The sequence below is a fragment of the Raphanus sativus genome, chromosome 1, assembly GCF_000801105.2.
Source record: "Raphanus sativus cultivar WK10039 chromosome 1, ASM80110v3, whole genome shotgun sequence".
Taxonomy (NCBI): domain Eukaryota; kingdom Viridiplantae; phylum Streptophyta; class Magnoliopsida; order Brassicales; family Brassicaceae; genus Raphanus; species Raphanus sativus.
In genome coordinates, this window is record NC_079511.1 from 21140303 (window position 1) to 21157185 (window position 16883).

General features: G+C 40.7%; 1 protein-coding gene and 1 long non-coding RNA gene across 2 annotated transcripts; both read left to right on the top strand.

Moving 5' to 3' along the window:
• The first annotated feature begins 742 nt into the window (after positions 1–742).
• Positions 743–8345, top strand: LOC130495932 (uncharacterized). The gene is made up of 3 exons (XR_008934957.1): positions 743–1390; positions 7376–7434; positions 8003–8345. It is a non-coding gene; the product is annotated as an uncharacterized LOC130495932 (long non-coding RNA).
• A 6055-nt stretch (positions 8346–14400) lies between these two features.
• LOC108858899 (cullin-1-like) lies at positions 14401–16170 on the top strand. Its single transcript, XM_018632756.2, has one exon. It carries the CDS (start codon positions 14401–14403, stop codon positions 16168–16170), a length of 1770 nt encoding a protein of 589 aa, XP_018488258.2.
• Positions 16171–16883: the final 713 nt, after the last annotated feature.

Consider the following 16883-nt stretch of genomic DNA (forward strand, 5'->3'; position numbering starts at 1 on the left):
CGTGCACATGAAATATTAAAATGTATTTGATTTACAAAACCATGATAATGTTATATTTGTTATATCTTATTAATTTATCTTATACTTACTAATGTGAGCGTTCCTATTATTTTAATTTGATGTTTATTTTATTTGTTTGACTGAATAAATAATAACATTGATTTTAAAATTAATAATACATTTAATAATAAATATTCAAAAAAATAAAAATGTTATTTTCATATTAAAACTCTATACTAAATAATATTTTTTTCTTTAAATTATGAAGTTTATATTTAAATATATGTAAGTAAAAAATAATAATATTTATAAATCTTCAATTATTTTATAAATAATATTATAAGATTTTTATGTATAATTTGATTAAAGTTCTAACTAAAAATTTGGGGATACAAATAATACATATTTAAACATTTATATAATAAATAAAATTAATTAAGATTACATGTTATCTATAGAAACAAGGATTAGTTACATATTCATATCTAATAATTAGATTTAGGTAAGCTGGCTTTCCTTTTTCTTTTCTTTTTTTATTTTTCTGAAACACAACTTTCCTTTTTTCACATATTCTATTTTATATATAAAGGATTGACCCATCAGTTTTTCATTCACTCATCAGTTTTTCTAGAGGTTTCATAACTTGTTTGAATCTTGAACCGATAATCGTCAAGGTGTTTTGAGATAGTTCTCAGTCGTCATGGAGCGTAAGATAATTGACTTTGAGCAAGGATGGGGGAATATACATGTAACGACCCGAATTTTGGTTTCAGTATTTGTTAGCATGCTAACGGCCGTGCATTTACATGAGACCCAAAATTTGTCTATAAATAGCCATCTCTTAGTCTTTGCAACATTGTTTTCTCCACCTGCAAACAAAGAAAAAGAAAATGAGAAGTTGAGAGAGAGAGAGAGTTCAAGAAAGAGAGAATGAGAAACCTTTGAAGTGAAGCCACAAGAGAGTGTTGATCATCAACGGAGCTCGCCATCGACCACTGCACGCCAAGACCAAGTCGAGCTCGTCCTCACCGTTCACAACAGCAAGAAACCGCCGGAGACCACCATGCTTTTAAGCTTTGTTTCGGCCGTTTTGGTAAATCGCCCATATCTTTTTAACCGTTGCGAATCTGGTGCATGCAAAGCCACCATCGCGTTCCTCTCGTCGAGACGAATCCGTAGCCACCAGAATCGCCGCAATCGGAGCTAGGACGAAGCCGTACGCGCCCTCCAAAGTTTCGCCGGAAATCGCCTCCGCCACCGCCGGACCACCGCTGCTCCGCCGTAGTTCGCCACCGTCGCCGCCGCCGGACCACCGCTGCTCCGCCGTAGTTCGCCACCGTCGCCGCCGCCGGAACACCGCTTCTCCGCTGCCGGACCGCCGTTACCGCCGGTAAGCCTCCGCCATCACCGCCGGTGACTGGCGCCGGTGACTCGCCGGTGACTCGGCCACTCGGCCGAGTCGACTCGGTGAGTCAACTCGGTGACTCGGTCAACCGGTTGGTTTGACTGGTTTAAATTAATTGCGAATCGGTTAGGGTAAACCGGTTGGTTAAAATTAATTAGATTTCGGTTAGGGTAAACCGGTCGATTTAATTAATTAATTAATTTAATTTCGGTTAAGGTTAAACCGGGCGGTCCAATTGAAATCGATTTAGGTTAGACAAACCGGCCGGTTATCTCAAATTGATTTCTGGTCAAGGTTTGACCGGGTTGACCTTTGACCAGCGGGTTGACTTTTCCGTAGACTTTGACCAGACCCGTTTTCTTTTTTTTTTTTTGTATGAATGTTAAATTTTATTCATCAAAAAGCCTTTTTACAATCAATGAAACATGAATACTTGTGCAACAAGCAAAAAAACCAAAAGGAGAAGGAACCTAACAACACGAAAACCAACTTCAAAAAATCCCTATTCCAAGAACCCCCATCCCCCTCAAATTGACCATGTGAAACAAGTCAAATTTGGAAATGCTATAAAGTTCTCCTCATTAAAACCCATATTAGAGAAAACCCAAATGGGACAAAACTCTAATAGGGAAAAAGAGTAAGAACCTTATAGCTAGGGGATAAATCTTTTGACAAACCTTCCACAGCTCCCAACCAATTTTTAAAAACAACTTCAAACACTCCGACAACCCCAAAAGCTCCAAAAGCTCCTAATCTCTTGTGCTGAACCAGAAAGTAAGAACTCCCCCCATGCCCTTCCCGCTATTCTTTGCTACCAGACTAAGCTTATTCCTTATGCTCTTATCAACCAACTTCTGCAAAATACGAACAGGAGTAGCTTTCTCTCCATGCTTAATCTTATTCCTTTCACGCCAAATAGCATAGAGAGTTGCTTGGAAAGCATATCTAATGCAAAAAGACCAATGCCTACCTTTATCATCACCACACAGCAAAGACACCATGACAGCCCAGTCATTAGAGTAAGATCTTTGCAGAAGACCAGCCGCTATATATTCCCAAATTTGAGAAGAGTAGGAGCAGCTAAAGAACAAATGGTTTCTTGACTCAGTTGCCATATTACAGAGCACACAAGTGGAGTCAACACTACTATCCCATACAGAAATTCTGTCCATGGTAGAGAGCCTATTAAGCATAGCCAGCCAAGTCATAAACGCAAATTTCGGAGTGGCCTTTGGGAACCAGACAGCTTTAACCCAATCACACCTTCCATAATTCTTCCTGATCATTAACCACGTCTCTTGAGTCAAGAAAGTTTTCTTGAATCCAGATCTTCTCATCCAAAGAAACCCATCCTCTACATTTTCATTCAATTTCTCTTTGACCTTAGCCAAAACTTCTTCAACGGAATTAAGAATCTCCACCCGATGTCTTTTCCTTCTTCTGATACTCAAACAGGCGTCCTCCACTGTAGCTGTTCTCTTAATCCCCAAATCAGTAATACCTCTATCACCTAGAAGATCAATCAACGGACCAAGGTCTGACCAGTTATCGAACCAAAAGGAGACATGTCTACCATTCCCTATCTCACATTTTAAGAAACTCTTAGCAATCTCTCTTAACTTCAAAAGCTTCTTCCACATCCAAGAGCCAACTTGAGTTTGCTCTTTAACTTCCCAAAAACTCTTACTCTTCAGTAGATAAGTTTTAATCCAACGCCCCCAAAGCGAATCACCCGATAAAAGCCTCCATATGATTTTTAACCCATAAACCAGGTTCACTTCCTTAAGCACCCGAACTCCCAAACCACCTTCATTAAGTTGCTTACATACATCTTGCCAAGCAACTTTGGCACCAGTGGATTTGAGAACCGGACCAGACCAAAGAAAGGAAGCACACAATCTCTCAATCTCTTTCATACATTGACTTGGCAACCTGAAAACAGAAGCCCAAAAGTTAACAATACTCAAGAGGACCGCCTTGATCAACTGCAGCCTTCCTGCATAAGAAAGGAAACGACAAGTCCATGTACCAATCCTGTTTCTAATTTTCTCCAATAGAGGCAGATAATGTTGACGTTTCATTCCTTTAGTCAAGAGGGGAAGGCCTAAATACTTCACTGGAAGAGAACCAACAGAAAACGGAAAGTTCATCAAGATTCTACTCTTCTCTGCTTCAGAAACTCCCGCCATATAAAGGGTAGATTTTTCAATGCTAATACTCAATCCCGACCACTTTGTAAACTCATCAAACACAGAAAGAGCCCCCTCTATTGACTCCTTAGAGCCTTCAGCAAAAATCATCAAGTCATCAGCAAAACAAAGATGAGTGAGAGACAAAGATTTGCACCGAGGATGAAACTTGAACTTCTGATCACGAACAGCCTTATCAATCATGTGAGAGAGTACATTCATGCACAACACAAAAAGATAGGGAGAAAGAGAACACCCTTGTCTCAGCCCTCTTGAACTTTGAAAATAGCCCCCAAGCTCACCATTAACCTGAACTGAAAACGACGGAGTAGTTATACAAAGCTTAACCCAATGAATGAATTTCCTAGGAACACCAATTGCCTCAAGGCTTTGAAGAACAAAGGACCACTGAACAGAGTCAAATGCCTTTGATACATCAATCTTCATCACACAACGAGGAGGAACAACTTCCTTATGGTAGTCCTTAACAAGCTCCGAAGCTAAAAGAACATTTTCCATCAGAAGCCTACCACTGATAAAAGCCGACTGGTTTTCAGTAACCAACCGAGGAAGCAAAGTCTTGAGCCTGTTTGCAAGAATCTTCGAAACTACTTTATACAGAACATTGCAACATGCTATGGGTCTATAGTCCTTCATATCCAATGAATCCGTCTTCTTAGGTACCAACGCAAGAATAGTTGAATTTACCCCTTTAGGAAGAAAACCAAATTTAAATACAGATTGAACCGCCATCAGAAAGTCATGAGCTACCACCGGCCAAGCAGTCTTATAAAATTCACAGGGAAACCCATCTGGACCAGGGGACTTATTCGAAGGCATTTCAAATAGAACTTTACGGATTTCCTCCAGCGAAACTTCAGCTTCCAACCTGTAACAATCTTCCTCCGTGCAACGAAAATCCAGAAGATCCCTCAACTCCTCCGTTGTAGTACCAACATAAGTATCAGGCTTAAGATTAAGCAGCTCAGAAAAGAACCGCACAGCTTCTTCTTTCACTTCGGACTGGCTAGTCACAATTCTACCATCCATACATCTCACTTCACGAATGGCATTCTGAGCTTGTCTAGATCGAATGGCATTGTGAAAAGTTTTATTATTCAAATCACCTTTGTCTAGCCAATGAAGTTTAGCCCTTTGTTTGAGAGAATGCTCCTCCAAACTAGCAACATAGAACCACTTCTCATAAGCATCCACTTCCTCTTTTATATTATCATCATTAGGATTTGACAAAGTTTGCTGCTGCTTTTCACACAGAATGCCATGAGCTTCCTTAGCCCGCTTCGTAAGATTACCCAGCTTATCTTTCCCTATCTCTCGAATAAGAGGCTTCAGATTTTTAAGCTTCCTAGAAAACCTGAACATTGCAGAAGTTGAGTGAAAAAGCTCCTGAGTAGAATCCCAATACTCCTTGATCTTTGGAATAAAACATGGCAAACTCCCAATCACATTTACATACTTAAAAGGCCTTCTTAACTTTTCACTAGGCGGAAGCATTTGAATCTTACAGCGCATATGATCTGAGCACCCACCAGCCTCAAACACTGAATAAGCATTTGGAAAACTCTGAAAAACTGCTTCATTAACAAGAACCCTGTCTAATTTCTTACAGATCACCCCATCTTCTCTTTTATTACACCAAGTGAAGAGCGGCCCTTGATAACTCAAATCAGACAGATTACAACGAAGCACCATCCTCTGAAAGTCTCTCATACCACAAGGCGGCCTCCCCGACTCCAAGAAACCAGAACTCTCTTCAACTTCCAAAATTTCATTAAAGTCACCCATAATGATCCAAGGTTTATTTTGAAACAGACCTGAATCATTATGATGACAGAGATCCTCCCATAAAATCTTCCTCTCCTCAGCGTTATTACTAGCATAAACTCCAGTGTAAAAGAAAACCTCCCTATCCTTCAGCTCAACAGCACAAGTGATCAGTTGGTCTGATTTATATACCGGAGTTATACTAACCTCATCCTTCCAAACAAACCAGATCCTTCCCCCTTGACTATCTTCATAATTTGTCATATGAGACCAACCACTAAAGACTGAATTCAGAATTCTCACCGCTTTGTTTTCTTTGACTCTTGTCTCCAAGATACATCCAAACTTCAACTCATTGCCTCTAACCCACTCTTTCACTATGGAATGCTTCAAAGGTTTGTTGAATCCGCGCACATTCCAGAAAAAGCTCGACATAATTAATTATTCCGGCAAGAAGACCTGATACTCTTCACTGCGTTAACAGCTTGAGACTTAGCCTTCCGACCTCTACCTCTGCCTTTTTTAATTCCTGACTTGACCTTCTCCCTTTCCTGTTGATCAATTATGCCATCCTCTAGGAGATCTGTTGCATAAACCTCTATCTGATCATGCTCTACCTCCAACTCTTCCTCACCAACAACTATTTCCCCTTCCTCTTTGTCCTCTTCGACATTAAGAACCGAGTATTTAGACGCCGAGATAATAATGTTTTCAGACTGCTCAACAGGAGGTGAATATACTCTACCTGATTTCGCAGGAGAAACCAAAGCCCATTCATTGCCACCTTCTTGACTATCAGCTAGTCTCATCTCCAAATTAATAGTAGCTTCTTTTATCACTTCACCATTCGCCATAGCAGCCTCATCACACAACTCCTGAATGTTACTCTCATTTCTAATCACCTCTGGAGTCCTTTTTTTGATTGAACTCTTCACTTTCACTACACTACCATTTTTGTTTTTCATCTCCTTAATTTTCTTAGCACACACAACTTCACCATGCCCCCATTTATCACAGTACGAACATCTCGCCGGCAACCAAGGATAGTAGTACTTAACTGTGAACTCTTTGTCATTTTTCGAAAAAGTGATCTCTTTGGGAAGTGTCTTAGTGACATCAACCTTAACAAACACCTTAGCTTCATCAAAGTTTGAACAAGCGATGGTCTCTGGATGAAGCTTCACTGGATGACCAACAGGACTTGTTACAAAACTTAATCCTTCCCACGAGTACATATGTAACGGCACCTTCTCAAGATGAACCCACATAGGTATGGCTTCCTCTTCTTGCTTCTCATCCTCAACTGTTGGTGACCATTTAGAAACAATCATAGGAACCCCCACTATATTCCACATCCCACGCCTAAGAATCTTCTCTCTAGCCTTTGAACTTGAGACCTTAAACCTCATGGTAGTAGCATTCACTTCAAAGACCTCGACTTTAACTGACGGATCACCATAACGCCATATCTTGTTTAACACCATATGAACCTTTGCTACATGAGGAGCTAGATCCAGAAACTTTCCAACCACAAAGTCTTCCCACAAAGGGGTCGAGTTATCCAGAATCGCATCAGGAATCTCAACCTTATGGACACCATCCTTTGTAGAAACCTCAACATCATACTTCTTCAAGACCTTCTTATCCATCGCCGCTGCAACCCAGTCTGATTTCGAACCAATCTCTTCATCCCGAACTTCCTTCATCTTCCCTACCACAATCACTTCATCCCGAGTTTCCTTCGTCTTCCCTACCACAATCACTTCATCCCGAGTTTCCTTAAACATCCGATCCTCCATTTCACCCTTATCAACCTCCGGAGAGCTTGATCGATCCGGCGGAAGAGCCAGATCTGACATCGAGAACACGTTGTTTCAGAATCGCCAAACCAATCGCCAAAATCGCACTACAGTAAAACGCTCTTTTTTAACACCAACCAGACCCGTTTTCACCCGTTCGAAGGGCGTTCTGACCCGAAATTTCGCCCTGATTTCAGATTTGGAGTCTATTTGAGCATCTGGAGTTCATAGATACCACTTCTCTACATTTTCTAAGGTGAGGGCTATTCCCGAACTTCTCGTATGCGGCTTAGGACCTTGAATAATTATAATTTATTTTTAATATGTTCTGTCTGCGTGAAATCGAGTCTGTCATTGCTTGATTAGTTATTTAGGTTCTTTGCTTAAACCGGAAATAGGTTGTTAGATGGTTCAACATTGATTGCTTCACTTAATGAAATTCTTGTATGCTTTACTTAGTTAGAATTGTTTGTAGACGGCTACAGGAAGGTGTTCCTGTATGTCATGTTGTGTGGAGGGTACGGCCAGTTCAGTCGACCGGCTGGACCGTATTCTGGAGGTGTCGATGAATCGTCTGAGGGCGGTGTACGAGCACTATCTCGAGTGGTTGTTACATTTTTGGCCTGTTAGTGGGCAGCGAGTGCGCACCTCGCGTAGGACCATTGTTTGTTACTTGGGTACTTTAGGTGCCGTGCTTGTACGTATTAGATTTAAATTATCTTTATTCAGAGTGTTATGACCGGGTCCACGGACTTCGGGGTAGCATCCCATACCTCACTGAGCGATTCCCCTATCGCTCACCCCTCTTTCTTCCCCCATTTCAGGTGAGACAAGCATCAATGTGATATTTGGACGGACTCGGTGCTACTGGACTTTTCCTTCGGATTTTATTTTGGGCTTGGGCTGAGAGTATAGTTAGGTATATGGCCTTTTGTATTATGTGTTATGGTTGGTGGCCCGCCGTTCACTATTTAGTGGAGACTGGTGTCACATTGTTATTTGTTGAGGTGTCGGTTGACACGTGGCCATTTAGTTAGAAAGTGACGGGTGTCACAATTTTTGGTATCAGAGCGCGGTTCCGTCCCGGTTCTGTCCCGGGATGGCGGTCAGGGGATTCGGTTTTCAACGTTTTCAAATATTTTATATACTATATAATAATAATAAAAAGTTTTTGGAAATTCTTTTAGCACCATTCTGTCCAGTTATTACTAACTCAATTGTCTCTTTTTATGACGATGAGTAAAATCATCGTCATTTGTCCTTCGGCTAACAGAGATCTACCAGATGTTCAGCAGATGCGTGATGTCTCAGTTTTTCAGATCGCTCAGGAGTTTACCAGTTTCTTCTATTCCGAGGTGGTTTCAGAGTGGATATATGACGTTTCTGCCACCACCTAATTTCAAGCCATTGTTCCACGAGTTTTTGTTACATGAGTTTTATGTGATGTCAGTTTTGAGCCATTGGTTGGCACGTATTGTGTATGAGTACGAGTATTGTGATTATTTTTGAGGGTTTATAAACTCGTGGAGATCGCTTTTGAATTAGGGTGTGGCAACTTGCGTTGTGTTGATGTTGGAGTTACACTTAGCATGCTTGCCAGTTTTTGGATGTGTTTATCATTTCAGAGATGTGTCAGTTAGACAACTGGCATAGGACGTTGGGAGCTATTTATATTCATCGGAGTTGTACTAGTCGTACGTGGGGAGGTCAGGTTATTCAAGAATCGTCAGAGTTGGAGCTGAGTTTTATGATGTCTCTATTAAGGTGGATTGGTTATCATGGTATCAAGTACTGTTGATTTTTCAAAGGGCAAGAGTTCGGATTCTTGGAGTAGATGTTGTTATTATTGCATTATGCTGAGGAGTTATTGATGGAGATGCAAATGGATTTTTGGTGACCATTTCGATGGTTTAAGATGATGGACGACATTAGTCGCATGACCTTCTAGTTATTGCAGAATATGAGGATGTATTTGAGGTTTTGGGAAGACCATAAGTGGATAGAAGAGACGTTTTTGCAATTGTGTTGGAACCAATGATCGCACCGGTTTCACAAGTTCCATACGGATTAGTGCCAGCAGAGATGGCCGAGCTGAAAGGACAAATGGAAAATAAATCAGACCAGAGTTTTACCAGGCCGCGTACTTCACCGTGGAGAGCGCCAATATTGATCGTTAAGAAGAAATATGGAGTTTCCATGATTTGTATCGACTGCAGAAGCTTGAACATGAAGCCATTAAGGAGAGTTACAGCTTTCGTATTTTGATGGGTTATTGGATTAAGCTGCATGGAGATTCATTGTTTTCGAAGACTAACTTGGCATCGGGATACCATCAGATTGTTACAGCTGAAGAGTGTGTACGGAATACGGTCCTCCGTACATGTTGTAGATATTAATAGATTGTAATGATATTAATTGGGGAGACGAATGCTTGGATAACACTCATGAAACTTAAGAATAAATTCTTTTGTGAGCACTTGGATAAGTGCGTGATTGTATATATCGACGACACCCTGATTGATTGTTGGAGTATATAAGAGCATATTGAGCATTTTCGGATTTAGTAATTGACGCAGTAAGATCAAGTCATTGCATAAGCATGGAGTCGGATGGGAAACTTGGATATGGAGCTTTTTGGAAGAACAATGGATACTACAGTTGCACGTGATTGGGAGATGAGTTGAAGCGGAAACTAGGAATTTATTGAGTGCCTACCAGAATTGTTCTTATATTAACTATGCAGTATTTGCGTGGAGATGCGCTAGTATGATGCAAAGGATTACGATGGAGTCACATTGGACATGATAAAGTTACCTTTGCAGATTTTATCCAAGAGTCGACATGAAGTACTTTGCAAAGGAAGCTATGGATAGGAAGAAGAGCGTCATCGAGCATGTAAACCAAAGAACCATGATTATCAAGGAATATGAGATTGGGATCAGTAGACTTTGAAGATTTTCTAGAGGTGGCATTTCAGCAGGAGAACTAATTAGAGAATTTTGGATGAGATGCGAGTAGAGCTTCACACCAGATGTTGTTACGTCAATCACTGCAGATTGAAAGATTCAGTAGATAAAGCTACTCATCAGGAGGTAAGTCTAGAAGAGAGACAAGAACTTCTTTTATCAGATTAGACTAAATCTAAAAGGGCACCATAGTCCCATAAGTGAACAGAAAGCCAGTATGGGAAACCGAGTTATCTACGTTGCCATCACCGTCATAGTGGAAAGTTTACTAAGCTTTATGTTTGCGGTCAATCATCACATTTTTCGAGGCTAATCATTCTATGCACCGCTTGAAGCTAGCACCAGTGGCATTTGCGTTAAAGGTTGGAGATTGTAATTGTACGTAAAGGAGTTAAGGTTCATTGGGATCTAAAATATATATTCACTCACAAAAAGTTGTACTTTGGACAGTACATATGATTTGAGTTGGTAGCAGTCTACAGTTTGGATATCACACGCCATTTGGTAAGGTCAACCATGTGGTGAAAGCCTTGAATAGGCACAAGAGCAATGTCTTAGGAAACAAGGAAGGTTCAAGAGTTTACTGGAATACTTGCAAGTTTGGATTATGTTTAGTTCAGTAGAGGAGGATACACCTTATTTTGAAGCACTAAATGTGCAGATTTACTGTGGAGGATGCACCAAGTATTTGTTAACGATAAAGTTATGGTTAAGTAGATCAGGTTTGAGAGATTTGGATACTCTACATTTTCGAGCGGGATGTACTTGTGCTGAAACTGAGTTTCTGTGTCAGACGATAAGCTGTTAAGAAAAAGAATCTTACAGCAAGCACACCACTTGCGTTTCCTTATCTACCCGGAAAACGTTAAAAAAATTCAAAGGTATGAAATGTTATTATCATCGGACTAGTATGAAAAAAAAAATGGTTGTAGCTACATTGCATCGCAGCAACATACATGTCAGATGACCATGTATGAGGATGAGTTACCTATCATTGTTATGTTGAGCTTGCTTTTATCAGAGTAGAAACGAGGTTTGGTGGTTACAGATATTGTTACTGGATTGTCGATCACCACATGTGACAAGGATACCACATGGGTAGTCTTGGATAGACTCACCAAGTAAGCTCATTTCTAAGTAACTAAGGAGACAGACAGAACTGATCAGTTGTATTACATGGAGTTCTCGCCAGCTTTGTATCAAGTCGGGAAGCATATGTCTGCATCTTGGAGAATTTCTCAAAAGGCGATTAGGACAATATTTATTTGAGTACGATTTATCACCCGCAGTTAGTCAGTCAGACATAGAAGACCATTCAAATGTTAGTGGAATTGCTCAGGGCTTGTGTCTTTCAGTGGGAAGGAAGCTCGAGGATATCTACCCCTCGCACATTTCAGTTACATCATAGCTATCATTCTACTATTAGGTGGGCACCATATGACGCTCTTTATAGTAAGCCTTACCCTACACCACTTTTGGACAAAAGTGGGGGAGCAACAAGTTATAGGACCATCAATAGTTCAAAAGAGAGTAGAGCAATGGAAATGCTCAAGAGTTCAACCTTACGACTCCCATGACCGTCAGCGAAATATAGTTAAGCGCCGCAAGAATCTAGAGCTTCAGGTAAGCGATCGAGTACACCCGAAATCAGGAAATTTCAGGGATGATCTAAGATTCAGATGTTAAAAAGATTAAACCGGGGTATTCAAGACCATATACTATTGTGGAGCGGATTGGAACAGTTGATTAAAGATTGGATTTATCAAGAAGAGATATCAGACTTCTAAGAGGTGGTTCATATGTTTGTTTTGAAGAAAAATCGTGATAGAGCCAGAGCTCAATTTACAGCAGCTGATAGATGACTTCCGAGAGATTGTGTGCATCTTATTAGCCGGCGGAGATTAGAGATCGTCAAATGAAAGTATTTAATGGATTGTCGACAATGTATGTTAGAGTTCATTAGAAAAGAGATGAGATTCAGTAGGAGGCTTCAGAGATATGGCAGATGGATTATTCAAAGATTTTTTTTTTTTCGTTGATATTGAGGAGTCAACGGAAGACTCGAATTCGAGGACGAATTCCTTATTAGTGGGGGAGAATTGTAACGACCCGAATTTTGGTTTCAGTATTTGTTAGCATGCTAACGGCCGTGCATTTACATGAGACCCAAAATTTGTCTATAAATAGCCATCTCTTAGTCTTTGCAACATTGTTTTCTCCACCTGCAAACAAAGAAAAAGAAAATGAGAAGTTGAGAGAGAGAGAGAGTTCAAGAAAGAGAGAATGAGAAACCTTTGAAGTGAAGCCACAAGAGAGTGTTGATCATCAACGGAGCTCGCCATCGACCACTGCACGCCAAGACCAAGTCGAGCTCGTCCTCACCGTTCACAACAGCAAGAAACCGCCGGAGACCACCATGCTTTTAAGCTTTGTTTCGGCCGTTTTGGTAAATCGCCCATATCTTTTTAACCGTTGCGAATCTGGTGCATGCAAAGCCACCATCGCGTTCCTCTCGTCGAGACGAATCCGTAGCCACCAGAATCGCCGCAATCGGAGCTAGGACGAAGCCGTACGCGCCCTCCAAAGTTTCGCCGGAAATCGCCTCCGCCACCGCCGGACCACCGCTGCTCCGCCGTAGTTCGCCACCGTCGCCGCCGCCGGACCACCGCTGCTCCGCCGTAGTTCGCCACCGTCGCCGCCGCCGGAACACCGCTTCTCCGCTGCCGGACCGCCGTTACCGCCGGTAAGCCTCCGCCATCACCGCCGGTGACTGGCGCCGGTGACTCGCCGGTGACTCGGCCACTCGGCCGAGTCGACTCGGTGAGTCAACTCGGTGACTCGGTCAACCGGTTGGTTTGACTGGTTTAAATTAATTGCGAATCGGTTAGGGTAAACCGGTTGGTTAAAATTAATTAGATTTCGGTTAGGGTAAACCGGTCGATTTAATTAATTAATTAATTTAATTTCGGTTAAGGTTAAACCGGGCGGTCCAATTGAAATCGATTTAGGTTAGACAAACCGGCCGGTTATCTCAAATTGATTTCTGGTCAAGGTTTGACCGGGTTGACCTTTGACCAGCGGGTTGACTTTTCCGTAGACTTTGACCAGACCCGTTTTCACCCGTTCGAAGGGCGTTCTGACCCGAAATTTCGCCCTGATTTCAGATTTGGAGTCTATTTGAGCATCTGGAGTTCATAGATACCACTTCTCTACATTTTCTAAGGTGAGGGCTATTCCCGAACTTCTCGTATGCGGCTTAGGACCTTGAATAATTATAATTTATTTTTAATATGTTCTGTCTGCGTGAAATCGAGTCTGTCATTGCTTGATTAGTTATTTAGGTTCTTTGCTTAAACCGGAAATAGGTTGTTAGATGGTTCAACATTGATTGCTTCACTTAATGAAATTCTTGTATGCTTTACTTAGTTAGAATTGTTTGTAGACGGCTACAGGAAGGTGTTCCTGTATGTCATGTTGTGTGGAGGGTACGGCCAGTTCAGTCGACCGGCTGGACCGTATTCTGGAGGTGTCGATGAATCGTCTGAGGGCGGTGTACGAGCACTATCTCGAGTGGTTGTTACATTTTTGGCCTGTTAGTGGGCAGCGAGTGCGCACCTCGCGTAGGACCATTGTTTGTTACTTGGGTACTTTAGGTGCCGTGCTTGTACGTATTAGATTTAAATTATCTTTATTCAGAGTGTTATGACCGGGTCCACGGACTTCGGGGTAGCATCCCATACCTCACTGAGCGATTCCCCTATCGCTCACCCCTCTTTCTTCCCCCATTTCAGGTGAGACAAGCATCAATGTGATATTTGGACGGACTCGGTGCTACTGGACTTTTCCTTCGGATTTTATTTTGGGCTTGGGCTGAGAGTATAGTTAGGTATATGGCCTTTTGTATTATGTGTTATGGTTGGTGGCCCGCCGTTCACTATTTAGTGGAGACTGGTGTCACATTGTTATTTGTTGAGGTGTCGGTTGACACGTGGCCATTTAGTTAGAAAGTGACGGGTGTCACAATACAAATTGGTATCACTGCGCTGAAACGGCAGTCTGAAGGTCTTCTTCCTGTGTCAGAATTGATGACATCTCAGCGTTATATGGAACTTTACACGATTGTCTACAGAATGTGCACCCAGAAATCTCCTTATGATCTCTCGTCGCAGCTTTATCAGAAGTATTGTGAAACAATGGAGGACCATATGAATTGAACAGTCTTACCTGCTCTCATTGAGAAGCATGGCGATGAATATATGCTGCTGCGAGAGTTGGTTGAAAGATGGTCTCACCATAAAAGATTGGTTGAACTCTTATCTTGTATCTTCTTATACCTTGACCGTTGCTATACTTTTCGAAGATCACTCTTATCAATTAAAGAAGTTGGCATGGGCTGTTTCCGTGACCTGGTTTATTACAAGCAGCAATCCAAGATTAGAGAAGCTGTACTAGCATTAGTTGATAAAGAGCGAGAAGGGGAAGATATTAATAGGAAGCTAATGAAAAGAGTATTCGACTTTTACGTAGAGATGGGAATGGAAAGATATGAGCAAGATTTTGAGAGGTTCATGCTTAAAGATACAGCGTCTTACTATTCTCGCAAGGCATCAAGTTGGATTCAAGAAGATTCTGTTAACGATTATCTTCTTAAGATTGAAGAATCTCTAAAAAAGGAGAAGGAGAGAGTGAGTCACTACCTTCACTTTAGCAGTGAGTCAAGTCTGGTTAAGGTAGTAGAACATGAGTTGTTTGTTGTTCATGAAAATCAGATTCTAGAAAAAACGCACTCAGAAAAGCAAATCAGCTTGGGACGTCTTGCAAAGATATTCAAGCAGCATGTCACAGACACAACTATTAATGACAAGGAACAGGTTCTTATCAGAAAATTAATCGAGTTACATGAAAAATACATGGTCACCGAGTGTTTTCAGAACCACACCCTCTTTCACAAGGCTTTGAAAAGGGCAGTCGCTGACGAATTACTGGCAACATTTTGCGACAGAATTATCCTTAAGAAATGGGGAAGTGATGAACTGAGTGACGAAGATATTGAGAAGGTGGTCCTATTCCTTGCTTATCTAAGTCATGAAAAGGATATTTTTGCAGAGTTTTACAGGAAGAAGCTGTCCCTTAGGCTCTTGTTGAATCGCGGTGTTAGCGATGATCATGAGATAAGTATCCTTACAAAGCTCAAACAACAACATGTTGGACAGTTTACTTTTAAGATGGAGAGAATGGTGAATGATTTGACATTGTCAAGAGAAAACCAAAACAGCTTCAAGGAGTATGTAGCCAATAACTCTGTTGCAAAACCAGGGATTGGTTTGACCGTCACGCTTCTTACCACCGGTATTTGGCCAAGCTACAAAACGTTTGGCATTAATCTACCAAGTGAAATGGTCAAGTGTGTTGAATTTTTCAAAGAGTTTTATGAAAAGAAAACTAAAGGTAGGAAACTTACATGGATCCATTCACTAGGAACTTGTCACGTCAATGGAATGTTTGATCAAAAGCCCATTGAGTTGATTGTGTCTACTCACCAGGCTGTTGTGCTTCTACTTTTCAACACAAGAGACAAACTGAGCTACAGTGACATCCAAACTCAACTGAATGTGGGCCATGAAGATCTAGTGTGGTTGCTTCATTCCTTGTCATGTTGTAAATACAAGATCCTTACCAAGGAGCCAGCCACAGAGACTGTTTCCAGGACTGATGTTTTTGAATTCAACTCAAAATTCACTGCTAGAATGTGCAGAGTAAAAATCCCTCTCCCTCATGTTGATGACAGGAAGAAAGTCATTGAAGATGTCGATAAAGACAGACGCTATGCAATTGATGCTGCCATTGTCAAGAAGGGGAAGAAAGCATTGGGACATCAACAACTTGTTTCTGAGTGTGTCGAGCAACTTAGCCGGATGTTCAAGCCTGATATTAAAGCAATTAAAATCCGTATTGAGGATTTAATAACCAGAGAATATTTGGAGAGGGACAGGGAGAATCCTAACATGTTTAGGTACTTGGCGTAGGGAACAAATCATATATATCTCTGTTGTGTGCTTTTTATTTGTTTCTTGGGATGCAATTGACCTAGTGGGCTTTGTTTCTTGGATATAAATAATTGGAGACTGAGAGGAGCCATGTGTCGTAGATTATTTCGAATTTTCAAAATTTCCTCATGGATTAATAGTTTAATACAAATGGCATAAGCTAATTTAAAAAAAAAACACACACACAATGGATTTCTTTTTTTTTTTTTGTCAAACACACACGCAATGGATTTCTTCAAAGCAATTATTAGTATTGTTTTCTGCAGTTAAAAATTTGATGCTTTAGATGTAGACATGAGCATGGATCGGATATCCGGATTTTTGAAGGTATTTGTGATTTGCTTTGAATGTATTTGTGATTTGCTTTGAATGTTACGAAAATCTAATTTTCCGATTTGTTTTGCTTCGAAAAATACGGATATTCGGAAAAATGGATATCCTGAAAATAAATAGATATTTGTGAATACTTACGGATATCTCATTTGTTTTGATTAATACAAATAATCTTAAAAAAATTATACAAACTTTTTTGTAAAATATTTTTTTGCATGATATAAAAGATAAAAATTATAAGAAGTAGTGAATCAACATATTTTGTAAATTTTGAAACTTAGTTAAAAATTATAATAACACAAAACTTAAGAAAAAAATATAATTATCATAAATGTTTTCTCTTCTTTTTATGTAATACT

Excerpts from the sequence above, each read along its gene's own strand:
- LOC108858899 (XM_018632756.2), top strand. The coding sequence starts at position 14,401 with ATGCTGCTGCGAGAGTTGGTTGAAAGATGGTCTCACCATAAAAGATTG.